This window comes from Pseudophryne corroboree, chromosome 5 (genome assembly GCF_028390025.1).
Source record: "Pseudophryne corroboree isolate aPseCor3 chromosome 5, aPseCor3.hap2, whole genome shotgun sequence".
Lineage (NCBI taxonomy): Eukaryota > Metazoa > Chordata > Amphibia > Anura > Myobatrachidae > Pseudophryne > Pseudophryne corroboree.
The window spans coordinates 415067572-415093415 of NC_086448.1; the positions used below are offsets into that span (position 1 = coordinate 415067572).

At 50.3% G+C, this 25844-nt stretch overlaps 1 protein-coding gene across 1 annotated transcript in view; it reads right to left on the reverse strand.

The window, feature by feature from the left end:
- SDHA (succinate dehydrogenase complex flavoprotein subunit A) overlaps positions 1–25844 on the reverse strand; it is a 294640-nt gene that overhangs the window by 182930 nt on the left and 85866 nt on the right. Inside the window, exon 6 of the mRNA XM_063922780.1 lies at positions 8924–9072. Coding sequence (XP_063778850.1) covers positions 8924–9072 — 149 coding nt within the window. The remainder of the gene's footprint in view (positions 1–8923; positions 9073–25844) is intronic.

The window sequence follows — 25844 nt, forward strand, 5'->3', positions numbered from 1 at the left end:
ATAAGTCTCACCGAGCCGTCCGGCTTCGGTACCACAAACAGTGTGGAATAATACCCCTTTCCCTGTTGTAGGAGGGGTACCTTGATTATCACCTGCTGGGAATACAGCTTGTGAATGGCTTCTGCTGCAGCCTTTTTCCTCTCCCTCTGCCACGGGGCAGAAATGAGGAGCCTTTTGCCCGCTTGCCCTTATGGGGCCTAAAGGACTGCGCCTGATAATACGGCGTCTTCTTATGTTGAGAGGCTACCTGGGGTAAAAATGTGGATTTCCCAGCCGTTGCCGTGGCCACCAGGTCTGTTAGACCTACCCCACATAACTCCTCCCTTTTATAAGGCGATACTTCCATATGCCTTTTGGAATCAGCATCACCTGACTACTGTCTTGTCCATAACCCTCTTCTGGCAGAAATGGACAGCGCGCTTACTCTTGATGCCAGTCGGCAAATATCCCTCTGTGCATCACGCATATATAGAAATGCATCTTTTAAATGCTCTATAGTCAGTAATATACTGTCCCTATCTAGGGTATCAATATTGTCAGTCAGGGAATCCGACCAAGCCACCCCAGCACTGCACATCCAGGCTGAGGCGATTGCTGGTCGCAGTATCACACCCGTGTGAGTGTATATACATTTTTAGGATATTTTCCTGCTTTCTGTCAGCAGGTTCCTTAAGGGCGGCCGTATCCGGGGACGGTAGTACCACCTGTTTAGACAAGCGTGTGAGCGCTTTATCCACCCTAGGGGGTGTTTCCCAACGTGCCCTATCCTCTGGCGGGAAGGGGTATGATGCTAATAACTTTTTAGGAATTAACAGTTTTTATCGGGGGAAACCCACGAATCATCACACACTTCATTTAATTCCTCAGATGCAGGAAAAACTACAGGCAGTTTTTTCTCACCCAACATAATACCCTTTTTAGTGGTACTGGTATTATCAGAAATATATAAAACATTTTCCATAGCCTCAATCATGTAACGTGTGGCCCTACTGGAAGTCACATTCGTCTCTTAATCGTTGACACTGGAGTCAGTATCCGCGTCTGTATCTGCCATCTGAGGTAACGGGCGTTTTAGAGCCCCTGATGGCTTTTGAGACACCTGGACAGGCACAGGCTGAGTAGTCGGCTGTCTCATGTCATCAATCTTTTGTAAAGAGCTGACACTGTCACGTAATTCCTTCCATAAGCTCAGCCACTCAGGTGTCGACTCCCTAGGGGGTGACATCTCCATTACAGGCAATTGCTCCGCCTCCACACCATTTTCCTCCACATACATGTCGACACAATCGTACCGACACACAGCACACACACAGGGAATGCTCTGATAGAGGACAGGACCCCACTAGCCCTTTGGGGAGACAGAGGGAGAGTATGCCAGCACACACACCAGAGCGCTATATATATATACAGGGATAACCTTATAGAAGTGTTTTTCCCCTTATAGCTGCTGTTTTATTAATACTGCGCCTAATTAGTGCCCCCCTCTCTTTTTTAACCCCTTTCTGTAGTGTAGTAACTGCAGGGGAGAGCCAGGGAGCTTCCCTCCAACGGAGCTGTGAGAGAAAATGGCGCCAGTGTGCTGAGGAGATAGGCTCCGCCCCCTTTTCGCAGACTTTTCTCCCGCATTTTTATGGATTCTGGCAGGGGTTAAAATACATCCATATAGCCCTGGGGGTTATATGTGGTGTATTTATGCCAGCCAAGGTGTTTACATTGCTGCTCAGGGCGCCCCCCCCTAGCGCCCTGCACCCTCAGTGACCGAAGTGTGAAGTGTGCCTGAGTAACAATGGCGCACAGCTGCAGTGCTGTGCGCTACCTTGTTGAAGACTGATGTCTTCTGCCGCCGATTTTTCCGGACCTCTTCTTGCTTCTGGCTCTGTAAGGGGGCCGGCGGCGCGGCTCTGGGACCGAGCTCCGAGGCTGGGCCTGTGTTCGGTCCCTCTGGAGCTAATGGTGTCCAGTAGCCTAAGAAGCCCAATCCACTCTGCACGCAGGTGAGTTCGCTTCTTCTCCCCTTAGTCCCTCGATGCAGTGAGCCTGTTGCCAGCAGGTCTCACTGAAAATAAAAAACCTAAAACTAAACTTTCACTAAGAAGCTCAGGAGAGCCCCTAGTGTGCACCCTTCTCGGCCGGGCACAAAAATGTAACTGAGGCTTGGAGGAGGGTCATAGGGGGAGGAGCCAGTGCACACCAGGTAGTCCTAAAGCTTTACTTTTGTGCCCAGTCTCCTGCGGAGCCGCTATTCCCCATGGTCCTTACGGAGTTCCCAGCATCCACTAGGACGTCAGAGAAAACTATAATACCCCATCTACGGTCTATGCATTAACACTTACTTCCCCTATACGCCTCCATGCTGCTCTGTCTTCCGCAATCTCTACTGCTGTGTTCTCCCATCTGTGCTAGTCTGTATTCACTTATCTAAACTATCTGTCTCTCCCCATCTGTGCCTTGTCCGTATCACTGTTTCCTTCTCTTCGGTACTCAGTGTTTCCCTCTTCAACATCACGCTGCCTCCTCCCACACATGCCACACTGTCTTCTCTCCCATCTGCACAAGTTTTCTACTCATCCGTACCAGTGTTTTCAACCCATCAGCATCGTTGCCCCTCATCTGCACCACCCTGCTTCCCTTCCCATACGTGCTGCTTGCTGCTTAATCTCCCCACTATCGACACCAATGTTACACTATTCATGTAACGGACATCGCCATCATCCAAAGGTAACAGGGTCACTGTTAGGGTTATGGCACGGGGAGGGCCACTGCCCCCGAGGATTAGGCCTAGCTGCCACCCCCCAAGGGTAGGTAAAATAGGATTTTGGTGCTTACCAAATAAATCCTTTTATTTGAATCCACAGGGGGCACTGGAGTACTCTTGGGATATGGACGGGGTGTTAGAAATGATAGGCACATTTAAATATTTAAATGAGTAACCCTCCACCCCCTCCATACTCCCAAGGCACCTCAGTGTTTTTTTTACTGAGCCGAACAGGAGCGATAGAGAGGATGAACAATGGAGAATTACTTATAACATTATAACATAACGGACAACTATAAAGTTGACACAACAATAGATAATCACCTTAACATTTGAAAAAGTCGGTGAGAATGTATCACCATAAGATCTACTGAACTTACCACAAGCAGGGTGAAACTGCTCTGGGTGGGCGTCCACTGCCCCCTGTGGATTCAAAGAAAAGGATTTATCTGGTAAGCACCAAAATCCTATTTTTTTTTGTCATCCACTAGAGGTCACTGGAGTACTCTTGGGACGTGCCAAAGTTTCCCACTTGGGCGGGAGAGCAGGATGGCAACTGTTTAACACTAGACGGCCAAAGCCAGATGCTGATGCCCCAAACGTATGAAACTTGTAAAAGCACACAAACGTGTGCACTGATGACCATGTAGCTGCACGGCAAAGTTGCGTCGTAGAAACGCCTCGACCTGCTGCCCATGACTGTCATGATCCTAGGCACGGCGATTCCCCAGAAACGCCAAACTGCTAATCCCTGCCACGTGACACCGCTACTGGATACCGGAGCGCGTGTGTTAATTTCACCACGGTCACTGCCACCAGCCAAAGTACAAACGTTTAGGGTATGACTCAAGGCAAACTTATGGCTTTTGCCTGCACCCAGAATTATTAATATTTTGGTAACGCCTCTTTCAGAGAGCTGGGTGGGATACACAACAGAAACCAGATCTAAAATTGATTATTTAATTCAAGTAAAACAGTTTAAAGCTTATGTTACAGAAAAAAAGAAAGTTACAAGAATATAATGATAAAAAGTAAAAAGTCACAGCAGAAAAGACAATTTCAAGAAAAATAAGAATAGGGCGATAAAACCCACCGATCCTCCTAACACATGCAGCGTGGAACGATGGGGTGAAGTGAAGCCTCTTCAGATATATCGGGACATTACAGAGCCAGAATGTTCTCCTGACCCACTTCTTTGATAATGCACAACTTACACTCTGTGGTTCTCCTATTTAAAAAACATGCTGCCCCTTCAACCCCCCTCCCTCTGGGTGTTACTGTTAACCCTTCCATAAGCTAGAGAAGGTATTGAGTGTCAGCTCATACTGGGCTTCCCGGCTACTCTCTCAGGAGCGAATGACCTTATCTTCTCCTATGAAGCTCTGACCATGGTTCTTGTGTAAATAAATGGCTAGTTCTGAGAGGACACAGAGCAGGAAGGGCTTAACCCCTTTCTGGCCTAACTCTGGGGCAATCAAACTAGCTCTGGCCACTAGGAATTTCACACCTAAGCAGTCAGTGTGTCTCAGAGTTCTGTGGCTATAATGAAATGCCAGCAGATCAATTAAGCTTCTACCATTTGACATGTCAAGACACTTATCACACACTGGTACATTGATCAGAATATTGATATCACATACATTGATATTAACAGGGCTATTTCTACTTGAAATAGCCTGGATCATGACACCTCCCGCTTTAAGATCAGCATGGGAGCAGTGGCACATCAGGCCGAAGTCTCCTATGACCTTTTCACACAGAATTTATACATAACCACACACAGGGCATTTGCAGTTATGCACGTTCTGGCATCAGAATGGCGTCTATTCATGACAGACGTTCCAACAGAATGCGTTGAATGTGCTGAAACCGATGCAGGCTGTGTTAGACTAGCATGAAAGTACGCTTGACGAATGGTCAGCTTAATCCATCTGCCAAGGTCTGTTTGGAAGCTGGCCAACCCATCTTGACTGCATCACAGAGAACAAACAAAGTATCCGTTTTACGTACTGTTGATGATCGGGCTACATAAACGCGGAGTGAGCGTACCACATCCACAGTAGCTGGAGTACCTGAATCTTCTGAGAAAACAGGAACTACGATTGGTTGATTGATGTGAAAAGAAGAGATTACTTTTGGTAGAAAAACGGGATTCGTTCGACGTTCCGCTTTGTCATCATGAAATACCAGATATGGTGGCTTGCATGACTAGGCACCCAATTCTAAAACACGCTTTGTCAAAGTAAAAGCCTAGAGAAACACTGTTTTCCAAGTTAGAAACTTAACATCCAAGTGCTGCAAGGGTTCAAAAATTGAAGACGGCAAAAAATCCAAAACTAGATTCAAGTCCCATGGAGTTGTAGGTGGTATAAATGGAGGCTGAACTCCAAGGACGCCTTGCAGGAAAGTGTGAACTGTTGGCAAAAGAGCTAAACGCCTTTGAAAGAAAATTGACAAGGCAGAGACCTGCACCTTTAGTGTAGATAAACGTAGTCCTCCATCCAACCCGGCCTGTAAAAAGAGCAAAAGACGGGATAACTTGAAAGATGTTGGAAACTTCCGGGCTTCACACCAATCTATACAAGCTCGCCAAATTCTGTGATAATAAGCTGCTGTAACTGGCTTCCTAGCACGAAACATAGTTGGTATAACAGACTTTGGAATGCCCTCGTCTTAAGAGAGCGGTTTCAACAGCCACCCCGTCAAACGCAGCCACCCCGTCAAACGCAGCCACGCTAAATCGGGGTAAAGGAACGGACCCTGTTGTAGTAGGTCTGGACGTAGTGGAAGCGGCCAGGGATCGTCTGCGAGTAGACCACGGAGATTCAAGAACCACACTCTCCGAGGCCAATGAGGCGCCACTAGAATGACGATCGTGGATACTCTTTTGATCCGCTTTAGCAATCGAGGAAGCAGCGGAAACAGATACACGAGGCTGTACGGCCACACCATTGTGAGAGCATCCACTGCCACTGCCTTTGGATCTCTGGTTGTGGACACATACTGGGGAGTTTGATGATTTTGGCGAGATGCCATTAGATCCACCTGTGGGTAACCCCACCGCTGGACCAACATCTGGAACACCTCTGGATATAAAGCCCATTCTCCTGGATGAAAATCCTGACAACTGAGAATCTGCGATCCAGTTGTCCACTCCTGGAATGAACACTGCCGACAATATCACTTTGTGATGCTCGGCCCAATTCAGGATTTGAGCAACTTCTCGCATGGCCATGTGACTTCGAGTTCCTCCTTGTTGATGTATGTGACTGCCGTCGTGTTGACTGAACCTGAACAGTCTGAGATTGGAGTATTTGAACTGTCTGACGAAGAGCGTTGTAGATTGCCCTGAGTTGCAGGACATTTATTGACAGTAATGTTTGTCGGTCTGACCAGAAACTCAGAAATCAACGATGTAGGACCACTGCTCCCCAACCTCTGAGACTTGCGTCCGTCGTCAGAATGATCTAATTCCAGACTCTGAACCTTAGTCTCACGGTACGATTTTGTATTTGGAGTCAATAGAGTAGTGATACTCTGGTCCTTGAAGACAACCGCACTATGTCTAGGAACTGGTGTGGGCAATGGCAGGAAAACAGATTTTCCCCCAGTAGCCTGAGGAATCCATTTGTCCAATTCAGGACCAAATAACATCTCGCCAGCGTAAGGCAATGCTTCTATTCCTCGTTTTGACTCTGCCTCCGCCTCCCAAGAACGCAGCCAAAGTGCCCGTCGGGCCACAACCAGTGAAGCTGAAAGCAGAGAACCAACCTGGCCGACGTCCATAGAAGCCATACCTAAATACTCAGCAGATTCACAGATGTGATCAGCAAGGAGTATAAACTGGTCTAAGGGAAGATCCTGTTGTAGGCCCAAATTGAGCTGTGTTGCCCATGCAACTACAGCCTTGTTAACCCAAACTCCAACTAAAGCAGGCCTAAGCAACACCCCTACTGCTGTATACATTGACCTTAGCATAGCATCCAGCTTACGCTCTGATGGGTCTTTAAGCGTAGTAGTAGCTGGGACTGGAATGGTTAACTTTCTTGGAAAGTTTTGACACAGAGGAATCAACGGTCAGTGGATTTTCTCATTTAGTTGTCAAACTCTGGGAACGGGTAGTTAGACAGAAACCGTCTAGGCAAAGAAAACCGTTTAACTGGATTCTTCCATGCTTCTGTTAACTGTTTATTGAGAGAATCTGAGTAATTAAAACACACAGGCGCTCTCTGTTTTTTAGCAAATAAAACTTCATCACTTGAAAGAGTTTCTTCAGTCTCAGTAAAATGTAGAACCTGGTGTACTGCCCTGAAGAGATTATCAATGGCCAGGATATCAGTAACCTCACTATCCGACTCACGGCTCAATTCACCTTCCTCTTGTTCCTCCTGAGATATCCGGTCTGGCATTGAATCGTCAGATTGCAACACAGCTGAAACCGGTAGGTTATGAGACAAACTAACTACTTTTCGGAATTGAGCTACACCTGGACTGTGTGTTAGGTGCCGTGTGTTTTTGTTTGTTTGTGCGTGCGCATGCGTCACGGGGATCAGTACTAAATGCCGCCGTCCGGAATCCCGGCGGTCGAAATACAGACGTCGGAATCCCGACCACACAATCCCGACAGGGGTGGCGAGCGGAACACAGCCCCTTGCGGGCTCGCTTCGCTCGCCACGCTGCGGGCACGGTGCCTCGCTACGCTCGGCACACTATTATATTCTCCCTCTATGGGTGTCGTGGACACCCACGGAGGGAGAATATGTCGGGATTGTGGCGGTCGGGATTCTGGCGTCGGTATTTCGACTGCCGGGATTCCGGCCGGCGGCATCTTGACCGCATCCCGCGTCACGGGCCGCGCGTGTGTGCTTATGAGCGTGCGAGGTGACGCGTGTATGTGCACGTGAGGTGCCACGCGTGTGCATCAGGGTGTACGTGTGTGTGTGCACACGCGCTCATCAGGGGCCAAGTGCATGAGGGACCACGCCCGTACGTGCGTGATGCCACGTGTGTGCATCAGGGGCCACACGTGTACGTGTGTGCACACGCTCATCAGGGGCCATGCGTGTGTGTGTGTTAGGTACCGCACGTGTATGTGATAAACTCTACATTTGTGTATGTGTGTGTGTCAGGTGCTTCGCATGTATGTGTGTGTGTCTCTCTCAGGTGTTACACATGTATGTATGTATGTATGTATGTATGTATGTATGTATGTATGTATCCCAAAATTCCTGAATTGCTATTGATACTACTCCCACTCCGACTAGCTGTAACAGGTCCAAGTCGAATTATTTTGTATGTTTATTATCACGTGGATAATTTCTCCTTATTTATAGTATCTACTTATATGTGATAATACGGTTGTTTGTAGGGGCCGCGTGCGTGCGCTCACGTGAGGTGCCGTGCGTGTGCATGCGTGCGGTGCTGCGCGTGTGAGGTGCCACATGTGCGCATGCACGCCTTGGGTGCCGCGCGTGTACGTGTGCGCGAACACAAGCATTAGGTGTCACACGTGTGTATGTGTCAGGTACCGCACGTGTACATGTGTGCATGTTAAATAGTACGTTTGTGTGTGTCAGGTGCCGCACAATAAGTGTGTACGCGAGTGTCAGTTGCCGCACGTGTACGCGAGTGTCAGTTGCCGCACGTGTACGCGAGTGTCAGTTGCCGCACGTGTACGCGTGTCAGTTGCCGCACGTGTACGCGTGTCAGTTGCCGCACGTGTATGCGTGTCAGTTGCCGCACGTGTATGTACGTGCGTGTGTGTGTGTCTCAGGTGCCATGCGTATACATACGTACGTACGTGTGTGAGGTGCTGCGTGTGTGCATCTGTGTGTGTCAGGTGCTACTTATATGCGATATTACTGTTTGTATTTCAGATATTGCTACTGTCATACATGCCAAACTTGTTTTTTTGTTATTTTATGTATTCATGCATTAATAAAGAAAAAATAAATAAATTAAAAAGTAATAAGCGGCTATAATCTATCCTCAGACATGTGCCCCTTTGTTCGACACCCACCAACAGCTACAGGGGGACAAAAATAAAGAGCTGACCAGTAGACCCGGCATTCGCACAGAAAATATGCTAGCATATATACTTGCACCATCTAAATTTCATATTTAGAATACAAAAGAATATATGTTAACAATACTTTAAGAATATATTACCCAGTAGCTATAACTGTGTTCTTAGCTTTGAAGCGGTGAATGGATCCATCTTCCATGCACAAAGCTATAACTCCACGACATTCTCCATTCTCCATTAAGAGATCCAAAGCAAAATACTCTACAAAGTAACTGGTGTCATATCGCAGAGACTAAAAAAATAAAAAATAAAAATGAATTGTTACTGTAGCCCTGTAAATCAGGGCTGGCCAAACCAGTCCTCGAGATCTATCAACAGGTCATGTTTTCCAGGCCTCCTGGAGATCTGCAGAATTGTCAGGACTGAATGCAGCACATCTTAATTAGTAATGACTACACCTGTGCACCAGCTAGGTGGTCTGGAAAATGTGAACTGTTGGTAGATCTCGAGGACTGGTTTGGCCAGCCCTGCTGTAAATTAACAAAAATAAACAAAACCAGCATATTATAGTCTACGGTGTATCAGAAGAAATGGAATATTTACAGAGGGATGAACAATAGAAAATAGGAATTTAATACCTACCGGTACAGTAATTCCTTTTCTCGTAGTCCTTAGCTCAGGGGTGGGCAATTATTTCAGTTGAGGGGCCACTTGACATTTCCGGTCAGTATCCGAGGGCCACACACAAAATAGCAGCTAGCCCCACTTGCCAAAAATATAGGGACGTGGCTTCATGTGGAAGGGGTGTGGGCAAAAAATAATACAGATTCATATTAGGCTGCACAATAGTCTCCATTATTCAAATTGCACCACACAGCGCCACTTACACACATTACACCAGGTAGAGCCCCTTTTACACACATTACGGCAGGTAGAGAGCCTTTTTACACATTAACATTTTATTTAGGATAATTATTGTGCAGCAAGCAAATTATCCAGTGTCTTATGGCCCCTGTGGAAAGGTGTGACACGGTGACAGAACACGGTGGGGGTGACACAGTGACAGAACACGGTGGGGGTGACACAGTGACAGAACACGGTGGGGGTGACACAGTGACAGAACACGGTGGGGGTGACACGGTGACAGAACACGGTGGGGGTGACACGGTGACAGAACACGGTGGGGGTGACACGGTGACAGAACACGGTGGGGGTGACACGGTGACAGAACACGGTGGGGGTGACACGGTGACAGAACACGGTGGGGGCGACACGGTGACAGAACACGGTGGGGGCGACACGGTGACAGAACACGGTGGGGGCGACACGGTGACAGAACACGGTGGGGGCGACACGGTGACAGAACACGGTGGGGGCGACACGGTGACAGAACACGGTGGGGGCGACACGGTGACAGAACACGGTGGGGGCGACACGGTGACAGAACACGGTGGGGGCGACACGGTGACAGAACACGGTGGGGGCGACACGGTGACAGAACACGGTGGGGGCGACACGGTGACAGAACACGGTGGGGGCGACACGGTGACAGAACACGGTGGGGGCGACACGGTGACAGAACACGGTGGGGGCGACACGGTGACAGAACACGGTGGGGGCGACACGGTGACAGAACACGGTGGGGGCGACACGGTGACAGAACACGGTGGGGGCGACACGGTGACAGAACACGGTGGGGGCGACACGGTGACAGAACACGGTGGGGGCGACACGGTGGGGGCGACACGGTGACAGAACACGGTGGGGGCGACACGGTGACAGAACACGGTGGGGGCGACACGGTGACAGAACACGGTGGGGGCGACACGGTGACAGAACACGGTGGGGGTGACACGGTGACAGAACACGGTGGGGGTGACACGGTGACAGAACACGGTGGGGGTGACAGAACACGGGGGGTGTGACACAGTGACAGAACACGGTGGGGGTGACACGGTGACAGAACATGTGGGGTGTGACACGGTGACAGAACACGGGGAGGGGGGGTGACAGTGACAGAACACGGATGTGTGACACGGTGACAGAACACGGGGGGTGTGACACAATGAAAGAATACGGGGAGGGGGGGGGGGGTGACAGAACATGGTTGGGGTGACACGGTGACAGAACACGGGGAGGGGGGTGACAGTGACAGAACACGGGGGGTGTGACAGTGACAGAACACGGTGAGGGTGACACGGTGACAGAACATGTGGGGTGTGACACGGTGACAGAACACGGGGAGGGGGTGACAGTGACAGAACACGGTGGGGGTGACACGGTGACAGAACACGGTGGGGTGACAGAACACGGGGGGTGTGACAGTGACAGAACACGGTGGGGGTGACACGGTGACAGAACATGTGGGGTGTGACACGGTGACAGAACACGGGGAGGGGGGGTGACAGTGACAGAACACGGATGTGTGACACGGTGACAGAACACGGGGGGTGTGACACAGTGAAAGAATATGGGGAGGGGGGGGTGACAGAACATGGTGGGGGTGACACGGTGACAGAACACGGTGGGGGTGACACGGTGACAGAACACGGTGGGGGTGACAGAACACGGGGGGTGTGACACAGTGACAGAACACGGTGGGGGTGACACGGTGACAGAACATGTGGGGTGTGACACGGTGACAGAACACGGGGAGGGGGGGGTGACAGTGACAGAACACGGATGTGTGACACGGTGACAGAACACGGGGGGTGTGACACAATGAAAGAATACGGGGAGGGGGGGGGGGGTGACAGAACATGGTTGGGGTGACACGGTGACAGAACACGGGGAGGGGGGTGACAGTGACAGAACACGGGGGGTGTGACAGTGACAGAACACGGTGAGGGTGACACGGTGACAGAACATGTGGGGTGTGACACGGTGACAGAACACGGGGAGGGGGTGACAGTGACAGAACACGGTGGGGGTGACACGGTGACAGAACACGGTGGGGTGACAGAACACGGGGGGTGTGACAGTGACAGAACACGGTGGGGGTGACACGGTGACAGAACATGTGGGGTGTGACACGGTGACAGAACACGGGGAGGGGGGGGTGACAGTGACAGAACACGGATGTGTGACACGGTGACAGAACACGGGGGGTGTGACACAGTGAAAGAATATGGGGAGGGGGGGTGACAGAACATGGTGGGGGTGACACGGTGACAGAACACGGGGAGGGGGGTGACACAGTGACAGAACACGGATGTGTGACACGGGGGGTGTGACACAGTGAAAAAACACGGGGAGGGGGGGTGATAGAAGACGGTGGGGGTGACAGTGACAGAACATGGGGGTGTGACATGGTGACAGAACATGGTGGGGTTGACAGCGACAGAACACAGGGAGGTGACACAGTGACAGAACACGGGGGGGTGACACAGTGACGAACACGGTGGGGGTGACAGTGACAGAACACGGATGTGTGGCACGGTGACAGAACACGGGGGGTGTGACACAGTGAAAGAACACGGGGAGGGGGGGTGACAGAACACAGTGGGGGTGACAGTGACAGAACAAGGTGGCGTTGACAGCGACAGAACACAGGGAGGTGACACAGTGACAGAACACGGGGGTGTGACACAGTGATAGAACACGGGGAGGTGACAGTGACAGAACACGGGGAGGTGACACAGTGACAGAACACGGGGGGGGGAGGTGATACAGTGACAGAACACGGGAGGGGTGACACAGTGACAGAACACGGGGGGTGTGACACAGTGACAGAACACGGGGGGTGTGACAGTGACAGAACACGGGGAGTGTGACACAGTGACAGAACACGGGGGGGGTGACATAGTGACAGAACACGGGGGGGGGGTGACAGTGACAGAACACGGGGGGGGGGGTGTGACAGTGACAGAACACGGGGGGGGGGTGACACAGTGACAGCACACGGGGGGGTGACATAGTGACAGAACATGGGGGTGACATGGTGACAGAACACGGGAGGGGTTGGTACAGCGAGAGCTAAAGATCTCTCCCCCAAACCTAAAAACAGTCTGACGCCACTGCCCGCACACACAAATATATACACACACACACACACACACACACACACACTTTCTTTCACTTTTCCCAATAACTTACTGATCTGGCTGGCAGTGGCAGGAAGGATGGAGCTGTAGCAGTCTGGCTCTTGTCCCGTGTAGCCCCGCCCCCTGAGGTCCCATGTAGCCCCTCCCCCTTCTCGGCTGAACACAGCCGTTGTCACTGGGGACTCTGGAGGAGGCTGCTACAACGCAGCAGCAGGAGCAGCAGGGGAGAGAGGCGCCGCTGGCAGCTTGGAGGTACTGCAGTGCAGAGCAATGACAAGCAGCTCAGCCGGTCGGGCCGCTTATCATTGCTCGCTGGTGGGAGGCAGTGGGCCGGGCAGAATCAGTTTGCGGGCCGCATCCGGCCCGCGGGCCGTATTTTGCCCACCCCTACCTTAGCTGATACTGGGGAATAGTAGATTACCATGGGATATAGATCGGGTCCACTGGAGCCTGGCACTTTAGAAGAAATTAATATGGTGTGCTGGCTCCTCCCCTCTACGCCCCTCCTACCAGACTCAGGGGGTCATTCCGAATTGATCGCTTGCTAGCTATTTTTAGCAGCGCTGCGAACAGATAATCGCCGCATAAAGGGGAGTGTATTTTTGCTTTGCAAGTGTGTGATCAGGTCAGAATGACCCCCTCAGTCTAGGGCAGGGAACCTGCGTCCCTCCAGCTGTTGAACTACACATCCCAGCATGCCTTGCAACAGTTTTAGCATGGCCAAATAGCAAACCCGTAGCAGGGCATGCTGGCATGTGTAGTTCAACAATTGCTGGAGGGCCAAAGGTTCCCAACCCCTGCTCTAGGAAAACTGTGCCAGAGGAGATGGACATATTGTGAGAAGGATATAAACACAAAAAGCGGTGAGGTAACGAACCAACACACAACAATATCAAGATAGCAGAGCTAACCAGGACAGAGGAAAGCCAAGCTTACTATAAGGAGGATAGCAACGCTAACCAAACATTGAAAAGGGAAAGCAACAGCAGACCCAACCAAAAACACTTACAACCAGGTAAGCACGAAACGAAGCACTGATGCGGGCGCCCAGTATCCACTACGGACTACAAGAAAAGGAATTACCAGTAGGTATTAATTACTATTTTCTCTAATGTCCTAATGGACACTGGGGACGTCCCAAAGCTCCCAGAACGGGTCGGAGAGTGCAGAGACTCCTGTAAAACCACCTGACCAAACTGAAGGTCATCCTTGGCCAAGGTAGCTGCCTGGAACAACTGTAAGGCCGAGACACCCCCGGGCAGCTGCCCAGGAAGAGCCCACCGACAGGGCCGGCTCTAGGCATGTTCGAATAGAGCGGCCGCGCAGGGCGTCACCCTTAATGGGCACCGCGCGCTGGCGCCGCCATATTCGAGGCTGGAGCCGGCCCTGTGCATTGTTGCCCCGGCCGCCGGGACCTCTTGTGTGCGCTATGCGCGCTGCGCGGCGCCGGTGTCTAACGTCAGACGCCGGCGCAGCACGCATAGCGCACACAAGCGCCTTGGAGGCCGCCCGCCCTCACCTGGACCCGGACCCGCACTCGCAGGCCATCCGCCCGCCATAGGACAGCAGTACTCCTCCCCCTCTCAGCGCTGTAGGTATTTGGGGGGGAGGCACATTTATGGATGGGTGGCACTGTGGGGGCATTTATCTGGCACTGTGGGGGCATTTATCTGGCACTGTGGGGGCATTTATCTGGCACTGTGGGGGCATTTATCTGGCACTGTGGGGGCATTTATCTGGCACTGTGGGGGCATTTATCTGGCACTGTGGGGGCATTTCTGGCACTGTAGGGGCATATCTGGCACTGTGGGGGCATTTCTGTATCTGGCACTGTGGGGGCATATCTGGCACTGTGGGGGCATATCTGGCACTGAGGGGGCATTTCTGGCACTGTAGGGGCATATGTGGCACCGTGGGGGCATTTATGTATCTGGCACTGTGGGGGCATTTATCTGGCACTGTGGGGGCATTTATCTGGCACTGTGGGGGCATGTATCTGGCACTGTGGGGGCATGTATCTGGCACTGTGGGGGCATGTATCTGGCACTATGGGGGGCATGTATCTGGCACTGTGGGGGGCATATCTGGCACTGTGGGGGCATATCTGGCACTGTGGGGGCATTTATCTGTATCTGGCACTGTGGGGGCATATCTGGCACTGTGGGGGCATTTCTGGCACTGTGGGGGCATATCTGGCACTGTAGGGGCATATCTGGCACTGTAGGGGCATATCTGGCACTGTAGGGGCATTTATGTATCTGGCACTGTGGGGGCATATCTGGCACTGTGGGGGCATTTCTGTATCTGGCACTGTGGGGGCATTTCTGGCACTGTAGGGGCATATCTGTATCTGGCACTGTGGGGGCATTTATGTATCTGGCACTGTGGGGGCATATCTGGCACTGTGGGGGCATATCTGGCACTGTGGGGGCATTTATGTATCTGGAACTGTGGGGACATATCTGGCACTGTGGGGGGCATTTATGTATCTGGCACCGTGGGGGCATTTATCTGGCACCGTAGGGGCATTTATCTGGCACCGTGGGGGCATTTATGTATCTGGAACTGTGGGGACATATCTGGCACTGTGGGGGCATTTATGTATCTGGCACCGTGGGGGCATTTATCTGGCACCGTGGGGGCATTTATCTGGCACCGTGGGGGCATTTATCTGGCACAGTGGGGGCATTTATCTGGCACCGTGGGGGCATTTATCTGGCACAGTGGGGGCATTTATGTATCTGGCACCGTGGGGGCATTTATGTATCTGGCACTGCTGGGGGTATGTCATGTGTAGCTGGCACGGCTGGGGAGCATATCATGTAGTGTTCCCGCTAGGCGTCTGTGGCTAGACAATGAGTCTCAGTGCTCTTCCTGGCGCAAAGTGTCTAACGTGCTCTGCCTGGCGCAAACTGTCTAACATGCTCTGCCTGGCGCAAAGTGTTCTCGCTCAGGGTACTAGTAGGCCTGGAGCCGGCCCTGCCCACCGACCTTGTGTAGTGGGCCTGAATAGAACTTGGTAGCAGTAGAGCTGCTGAAGTATACGCTTGTTGAATAGTCAATTTGAGCCACATAGCAATGGACTGCTTAGAGGCAAGGCGACCAATTTTAGTAGCATCATAGAGGACAAAGAGAGTCAGATTTCCTGTAACGAGCCAACCTTTTGACGTAGATCTTAGGCCCTTATCCACTCCTGCTTGTAGGAACTGCAGAAACCAGCCCAGACGAAATTCCACAGGGGAATATTTTCTACCCTTGCACCAAGAAACATATTTCTTCCAAATACGGTGGTAATGTTTGGATGTAACCACCTTACGGGCCTGTACCATAGTGGAAATAACCTTGGAGAAGAGACCCTTTCTAGTTAAAATCTCTAGAGATGAGCGGGTTCGGTTTTACCGGAATCTCCTTATTGGCTATCGGATGTCACGTGTTTTGGTTAACCAATAAGAAAAATCCAGAAAATAAGAAACGGCGATAATTCTGGCATAAAGAACAGAGTAAATCCGAACCCGCTCATCTCTAAAAATCTCCCTCAACTTCCAAGCCGTCAAAACGTAGCCGCTGTACGTCTGGATAGACAAAAGGACCTTGTTGAAGAAGGTCCTTGTGCAGCGGTAGAGGCCAGGGTTTCTCCTGAGCCAATGACAGGAGGTCCACATACCAGGCCTGTCGAGGCCAATCTGGGGCAATCAGAATTGCCTGAACTCCTTCCTTTTTTATTCTTTTTAGAACCCTGGTAATGAGAGGAAGAGGAGGAACCAGGTACACAAACTTGTAAGTCCACTGTGTCGTCAGAGCGTCTACTGCAATTGCTCATGGGTCCCTCGTTCTGGAGCAGTAACGATGGAGCTTCTTGTTGAGATGAGACGCCATCAGTTCTATTTGTGGACAACCCCACCAGTGAATCAGGTGCTGAAAAACCTGAAGGTGAAGGCCCTATTACCCCGGATGGAGGTCGTGCTTGCTGAGGAAGTCGGCTTCCCAGCTGTCCACTCCTGGAATGCCACTCGGGTTCCTTTCCATCACTACCCTGTGAGGGTAGTGAACATTGGGTACACATGAGAGACCCTTGTGAGGAAGATGTAAACCTAGCCTTGCATGCAGTACACACAGACTTATTAGTAGACATGTTCTTGCAGCAAACACAGAGTTAAGAGAGAAAAATACAGTGCAGTATAATAAATACAGCACACTTATTCTAGATAACCCTGAATGGAGTGAAACCGAAAGAAGGTTGGACCAGCACGTTACCTCAGAGAAGCCCCGTCGGATATGTATATAATATTATTTACCTCACAGCGGTCACACCGCTGATATTGCGCTCCCCCCCTCACTATAACCCCCTGTACCCGTTTTGTGGGTGATACAGTGGGACCTGTGGAGGAGCAGCCCGCAAGCAGCCCCCCCCCCCCCCCCCTCCAAGTCCCACGACGCAGGCAGACTGAAAATAATAATAAAATACATTTCTGAAGAAAACTCTCTGGAGAGCAACAGAATGCACCCGGCTCCTTGGGCACATTTTTCTAAACGGAGTCTGCTAGGAGGGGCATGGGGGGAGAAGCCAGCACACACTATTCATTTCTTAAAGTGCCAGGCTCCAGTGGACCCGATCTATACCCCATGGTAATCTACTATACCCCAGTATCCATAAGGACGATGGAGAAAATAAAACAAGCAAAGCCACATATAATTTTTTTTTATGTAATATTCACTGCTTTGCATTCATACCTGTTTGACCCCCCCTATGTGCCTACTTTCCAATGTACTGTACGTTTTCTTGTACACATGACCATTGAAAATGTCTGCCTATTCCACCTATCTTCCTGTATTTTTCATTCTTGTTTCTTACCACCACCAACTCATTCAAATACGGGGTCTAATTGGCAGTAACAAAGGCACCTGAAGACCTTCAACTTTCTTTGATTAGGCATGTAACTGTAATTGAATACCTAGACGTAACATATCTCCACAGACTGCACTAGGGACCAGATCCACTCTGGCTGTTAAATTGCCTGGAAGATTCCAGCCTCTATGGATGCCACAAGGAACTGCGTTAATGTGGCACTGATTATACCATAGCTGGCAACCTGCATAGACAAAACTAGGAACCACAAAGTAAGGGGTCCTGAGACACCTTTCTAATATTGTTTTAATGAGTTTATGCCAAGAAATGCAGGAAGATAGGTGGAAAAGCCAGACATTTTCAATGGTCATGTATACAAGAAAACATAACTTGGAAAGTAAGCACATAGGGGGTCATACAGGTACGGATGCAAAGCGGCAGTTGTATGTATATCGATTGATATTTTCGCACTGCACATGCATCTGAGCTGCTGTGCACATGCGCAGCAAGCGATTTGCGAGTGTGGTCACAGCGAGATTTTAGTTGCAAAATGAGTGACAGGTGAACACAGGCGTGGCATGGTCATTCGGACAGCTGTTTTTTGGGCATGCATATATTAGCAGCAACAATCACACTTGCTTCTGGAGCTGCCTGTACGACACAGGAAATCAGCGCAGACAGCGCATCTTCAGAGGCACTCACACTCTGTGGGGCGACCTGATATGCAAAGAAGTTAGCGATGTTTCTGAAATCACGTGTCACCGTACACAAATTATGTGATCACAGTGGGTGTTCTTTTGCATGACTTTGCTTCTGCCCATATTAGCATATAATCGCAATTGCATATGGCAAATAATTGCAACAGGAGTAGTAAGAACAGCAGCACCTGAATGACCTTCAGATACATATGGGCAAAAATAGGATTTTAGTACCTACCGGTAAATCCTTTTCTCCTAGTCCGTAGAGGATGCTGGGGACTCCAAAAGGACCATGGGGTATAGATGGATCCGCAGGAGCTTGGGCACACTATAAAGACTTAAACTGGGAGTGAACTGGCTCCTCCCTCTATGCCCCTCCTCCAGACCACAGTTCGAAAACTGTGCCCAGGAGAGACGGACATTTAGAGGAAAGAATTTATAATTTAAACACCGTGAATGTCATACCAGCTCACACCACGAACATACCGCAAGACATGGCCTTCAACAGAATACCAGCCCACGGTATGAAAACCATACAGCCATATGCTGAGAGAATATGTAACATAACCTGTGTGTCAACCCAACCAACAATAAGAAACCACATGCCATGGCATGAACAACGTCAGCGATAGCCTGACAGAGAAGAAACACCACAAAGTGCAACCAAAATAAATAACTGCAGACACAGTACGCTCTGGGACGGGCGCCCAGCATCCTCTACGGACTAGGAGAAAAGGATTTACCGGTAGGTACTAAAATCCTATTTTCTCTTACGTCCTAGAGGATGCTGGGGACTCCAAAAGGACCATGGGGTCTATACCAAAGCTCCAGAACGGGCGGGAGAGTGCGGACGACTCTGCAGCACCGATTGAGCAAACATGAGGTCCCCATCATCCAGGGTATCAAACTTGTAGGGCTTAGCAAAGGTGCTCGAAACCCGACCATGTAGCCGCTCGGCAAAGTTAACCCGCCGAGACACCTCGGGCATCCGCCCAAGAAGAGCCCATCTTCCCAGTAGAATGGGTCTCCCCCGACTTCGGTAACGGCAATCCAGCCGTAGAACTAGCACACCGAATCGTATCACAGATCCAGCGTGTAACAGACTGCAGAGACGCAGGTGCCCCAAGCACGCTTGTAGCATACCGGACAAACAGAGCCTCTGTTTCCCCAAACTGAGCCCAATTGGCGACAAATCTTCAAAGCCCTGACTACATCGAGAGACATTGAATCAGCCACTGCTGAAGTTACCACAGGCATCAAACTAGGCAGGTTTTTGATAAACCCCCAAAACCCTTTTCGGCAGAACTACTATCAGAGTTCTCAATTCTATCCACTTGGAAGATCAAACAGGAGCTCCTATGAGACAAAGCCGCTACTTCCGACAACCGCCTTGCGGTCGCCCAAAAAGCAAAAGCATGACCACTCTCCAAGAGAGAAATTTTAACACAACCTTTAATAAAGGTTCCAATCAGTGAGACACAAGAAACACAACACCACGTTGGATGTGCAGTACTCCTTTCACGAAAGTCTGAACTTCCGGAAAGGTGGGCAATTCTTTTTTTTTTTTTTTTTTTAAGAAAATTTACAAGGCTAAAACTGCCCTGAAACGGAGCCTAACTGTAGGCCTGCATCCAAACCTGCTTACAAAGAATGGAGAAGAACGACTCAGCTGAAAGTTTGTCGTAGGAAGCCTCTTAGATTTACACCAAGACACATTCACGCCAAATACGGTGTTAAGGCTTCGCCGTTACTTCTTATTTAGCCTGAAGAAGTGTGGAAATGCCCTTACTGGGAATACCCGATCGGACTAGGATATGGCGTTCAACCGCTACGCCGTCAAACGCAGCCGCGGTAAGTCCTGATACACGCCCCCGGATCTTGCTGTAACAGTTCCTCCCGTAGAGGAAGAAGCCAGGGATCTTCTATGAATAAATCTTGAAGAACTGGATACCAAGCCCTCCTTGGCTAGACCGGAACAATGAGAATCGCCGGAACCTCTGTTCCTCTTACGTTTATCACCTTCAGCAGAGTGAAAGCGGAGAGGACACATAGACCGACTGAAAACACCCAAGGTGTCATGAGGGCGTCCACTGCTATAGCTTGAGTGTCCCTTGACCTGGAACCATATTCCTGAGGTCTCTCGTTGAGGCGAGACGCCAACATGCCCAAATGAGGCACTCCACAAAGACTTGTCACTTCTGTAAAACTTCTCGATGACTACTGTATTTCTCCTGGATGGAGAGCGCGTCTGCAGAGGAATCTATTTCTCCGTCGTTTACGTCCAGGACTAAGACTGCTAATATAACGTTTACCAGTCTTTCTACCCAGCGGAAAACTATTTCAGCTTCTGCCATTGCCGCTTTGCTCCTTGTTCCGCCCTAGCGGCTTACTTACGCCACTGCTGCCAAGTCGTCCGACAGAATTAACACGGGCTGATCACAAAGAATATGTTCGTTGAAAATAGCTCTTACTTCAAGAAAGCTTATTGTAGACAAGCTTCGCAGCTTGACCTTTTTTCCTCTGGAACTACTTCCCATGCAAGGACTGCTCCCCAGCCTCGGAGATCTGCATACATGGACCCCAGGATCTAATGCTGGATCCCGAATCTTCGTCCCTCTAGGAGGTGAGAACTGAGCAGACACCACAGGAGCGATATCCTGACCATTAGAATTATATTCCGGTGCATGTGCCGGTGAGACCCGGACCACATTCCCAACAGGTCCCGTGAAAACCACTCTGGCATTTGACCTGCTCACCGAAAAGGCCTCTTCGGCCGCACCCAACTTCTTCATCAACGGAACATATAGATGGATTGGCACTGCAAATCTGATCCGAGTCAGGATCCTCAGACCTCTTTCCACAGGAAAACACAGAACCTCAACCGGTCAGTATCTACCCTGATACCACCTCCGACATCTGCGTCGATGGGGAACAACAGCCCTTCCCTGTGTTGAAGATCAGTCAGAGAGAAACAACGATTTGCACCACTTGTTTCTTAACCTCGCCTCAATCAGGCGAACATCTCATTACAGAATAACAAAGGCTCTTACTATTAAAAGGAAACCATCATACTACCATCACTCCAGTGAAATGGCAAAGACCATCCTGGCTATTCCTCCAGGTAATCTGAATGCGTAGAACAACGCATGTAAACTTTTTTTTTTATAACAACCGGGACAGGAGGACAAGGCCCTGAACCTGACGCACCTCTGGTATGGCGTCGCGTACTAACTCCCCTTCCAGAGGGGAAACGGCAAGATCCATTAGAAAAGCAGTGAGGGGAAACATCTGTAACTCCAGACAGTCCCCCTCTGGATTCTACAATTAACTCACGGGTCCTAGTCCATTCCCGGACTAACTGAAAAGTAGTAGACGAGTCCCCACCGAAGTGGGGTCCAGGCAGGTAGACTCAGCACCATGTGGTGGATGTGTGAGAAACAGAAAACGACATCCGCTTATGCGCACCTAACAGGGCTGCAGAACACTTACCTTTTCACCTTCCATCTGCACAGAAAAGGAAAAAATAATCATTTACTCACCGGTAATTCTATTTCTCGTAGTCCGTAGTGGATGCTGGGGACTCCGTAAGGACCATGGGGGATAGACGGGCTCCGCAGGAGACTGGGCACTCTAAAGAAAGATTCAGTACTATCTGGTGTGCACTGGCTCCTCCCTCTATGCCCCTCCTCCAGACCTCAGTTAAGGAAACTGTGCCCGGAAGAGCTGACATTACAAGGAAAGGATTTTGGAATCAAGGGTAAGACTTATACCAGCCACACCAAATCACACTGTACAACTTGTGATAAACTTACCCAGTTAACAGTATGAACAACAACAACTGAGCATCACTCAACCGATGCTACATAACCATAACCCTTTGTTAAGCAATAACTATATACACGTATTGCAGAAAGTCCGCACTTGGGACGGGCGCCCAGCATCCACTACGGACTACGAGAAATAGAATTACCGGTGAGTAAATTCTTATTTTCTCTAACGTCCTAGTGGATGCTGGGGACTCCGTAAGGACCATGGGGATTATACCAAAGCTCCCAAACTGGCGGGAGAGTGCGGATGACTCTGCAGCACCGAATGGGCAAACACCAGGTCCTCCTCAGCCAGGGTATCAAACTTGTAGAATTTTGCAAATGTGTTTGAACCCGACCAAGTAGCAGCTCGGCAAAGCTGTAATGCCGAGACCCCTCGGGCAGCCGCCCAAGAAGAGCCCACCTTCCTTGTGGAATGGGCTTTCACTGATTTTGGATGCGGCAATCCAGCCGCAGAATGAGCCTGCTGACTCGTGTTACAGATCCAGCGAGCAATGGTTTGCTTTGAAGCAGGAGCACCCAGCTTGTTGGATGCATACAGGATAAACAGCGAGTCAGTTTTCCTGACTCCAGCCGTCCTGGCAACATAGATCTTTAAAGCCCTGACTACATCAAGTAACTTGGAATCCTCCAAGTCACGAGTAGCCGCAGGCACCACAATGGGTTGGTTCAAATTAAAAGATGACACAACCTTTTGCAGAAACTGCGGATGAGTCCGCAATTCTGCCCTATCCATATGGAAAACCAGATAGGGGCTTTTACATGACAAAGCCGCCAATTCTGACACACGCCTAGCTGAGGCTAAGGCCAACAGCATGACCACTTTCCACGTGAGATACTTTAGCTCCACTGTCACTGTCTCCACATGCCTTACCCAGCTTGTTGGATGCATACAGGATAAACAGCGACTCAGTTTTCCTGACTCTAGCCGTTCTGGCTACATAAACCTTCAAAGCCCTGACTACATCTAGTAACTCGGAATCCTCCAAGTCACGAGTAGCCACAGGCACCACAATAGGTTGGTTCATATGAAAAGAGGACACCACTTTTGGCAGAAATTGCGAACGAGTCCGCAATTCTGCCCTCTCCATATGGAAAACCAGATAGGGCTTTTATGTGACAAAGCCGCCAATTCTGACACACGCCTAGCCGAAGCCAAGGCTAATAGCATGACCACCTTCCACGTGAGATATTTTAACTCCACGGTTTTAAGTGGCTCAAACCAGTGTGATTTCAGGAAACTCAACACCACGTTAAGATCCCAAGGTGCCACTGGAGGCACAAACGGGGGCTGAATATGCAGCACTCCCTTTACAAACGTCTGAACTTCAGGAAGAGAAGCCAGTTCTTTTTGAAAGAAAATGAATAGGGCCGAAATCTGGACCTTTATGTACCCTAATTTTAGGCCCATAGTCACACCTGACTGTAGGAAGTGCAGGAATCGACCCAGCTGGAATTCCTCTGCAGGGGCCTTCCTGGCCTCACACCAAGCAACATATTTTCGCCATATACGGTGATAATGTTTAGCCGTCACGTCCTTCCTAGCCTTTATCAGCGTAGGAATAACCTCATCCGGAATGCCTTTTTCTGCTAGGATCCGGCGTTCAACCGCCATGCCGTCAAACGCAGCCGCGGTAAGTCTTGGAAACGACAGGGCCCCTGTTGCAACAGATCCTGTCTTAGAGGCAGAGGCCATGGGTCCTCTGTGAGCATTTCTCGCAGCTCTGGATACCAAGTCCTTCTTGGCCAATCCGGAACAATGAGTATTGTTCTCACTCCTCTTTTTCTTATGATTCTCAGCACCTTGGGTATAAGAGGAAGAGGAGGAAACACATAAACCGACTGGAACACCCACGGTGTCACTAGTGCGTCTACAGCTATCGCCTGAGGGTCTCTTGACCTGGCGCAATAGCTCTGTAGCTTTTTGTTGAGGCGGGATGCCATCATGTCCACCTGTGGCAGTTCCCATCACCTTACAATCTGCGTGAAGACTTCTTGATGAAATCCCCACTCTCTCGGGTGGAGGTCGTGGCTGCTGAGGAAGTCTGCTTCCCAGTTGTCCACTCCCGGAATGAACACTGCTGACAGTGCTCGTACGTGATTCTCCGCCCATCGAAGAATTCTGGTGGCTTCCGCCATCGCCACCCTGCTCCTTGTGCCGCCTTGGCGGTTTACATGAGCCACTGCGGTGATGTTGTCTGATTGAATCAGCACCGATTGGTTGCAAAGCAGGGTCTCCGCTTGACTTAGGGCGTTGTATATGGCCCTTAGTTCCAGGATATTGTTGTGAAGGCAAGTCTCCTGACTTGACCACAGACCCTGGAAATTTCTTCCCTGTGTGACTGCCCCCCACCCTCTGAGGCTTGCATCCGTGGTCACCAGGACCCAGTCCTGAATGCCGAATCTGCGGCCCTCGAGAAGGTGAGCCACCACAGAAGAGACAGCCTGGCCCTGGGGGATAGGGTGATCAGCCGATGCATCTGTAGATGCGATCCGGACCACTTGTCCAACAGATCCCATTGAAAGGTCCTCGCATGGAACCTGCCGAAGGGAATGGCCTCGTATGACGCCACCATCTTTCCCAGGACTCGCGTGCAGTGATGCACCGACACCTGTTTTGGTTTTAAGAGGTCTCTGACCAGTGTCATGAGTTCCTGAGCCTTCTCCGTCGGGAGAAAAACCTTCTTCTGGTCTGTGTCCAGAATCATGCCCAGGAAGGGCAGACGCGTCGTAGGAATCAGCTGCGACTTTGGAATATTCAGAATCCAGCCGTGTTGTTGTAACACTTCCCGAGAGCGTGCTACGCTGATCAGCAACTGCTCTCTGGACCTCACCTTTATGAGGAGATCGTCCAAGTATGGGATAATTGTGACTCCTTGCTTTCGCAGGAGCACCATCATTTCTGCCATTACCTTGGTAAATATTCTCGGTGCCGTGGACAGACCAAACGGCAACGTCTGGAATTGGTAATGACAATCCTGTACCACAAATCTGAGGTACTCCTGATGAGGTGGATAAATGGGGACATGAAGGTAAGCATCCTTTATGTCCAGAGACTCCATAAAATCCCCCTCCTCCAGGCTTGCGATGACCGCTCTGAGCGATTCCATCTTGAACTTGGACCTTTTCAGGTATATGTTCAGGGATTTTAAATTCAATATGGGTCTGACCGAACCGTCCGGTTTCGTTACCACAAACATTGTCGAATAGTAATCCCTTCCCTGTTGAAGGAGGGGAACCTTTACCACCACCTGCTGGAGATACAATTTGTGAATTGCAGCTAACACTATTTCCCTCTCTATGGGGGAAGCTGGCAGGGCCGATTTGAGGTAACGGTGAGGGGGCACCACTTCGAATTCCAGCTTGTATCCCTGAGACACAATCTCTATAGCCCAGGGATCCACCTGTGAGTGAACCCACTTGTGGCTGAAATTTCAGAGACGCGCCCCCACCGGGCCTGGCTCCGCCTGTGGAGCCCCAGCGTCATGCGGTGGATTTAGTGGAAGCCGGGGAGGACTTCTGCTCCTGGGAACTAGCTGTATTGTGCAGCTTCTTCCTCTACCCCTGCCTCTGGCAAGAACGGACGCACCTCGGACTTTCTTGCCTTTTTGTGATCGAAAGGACTGCATTTGGTAATACGGTGCTTTCTT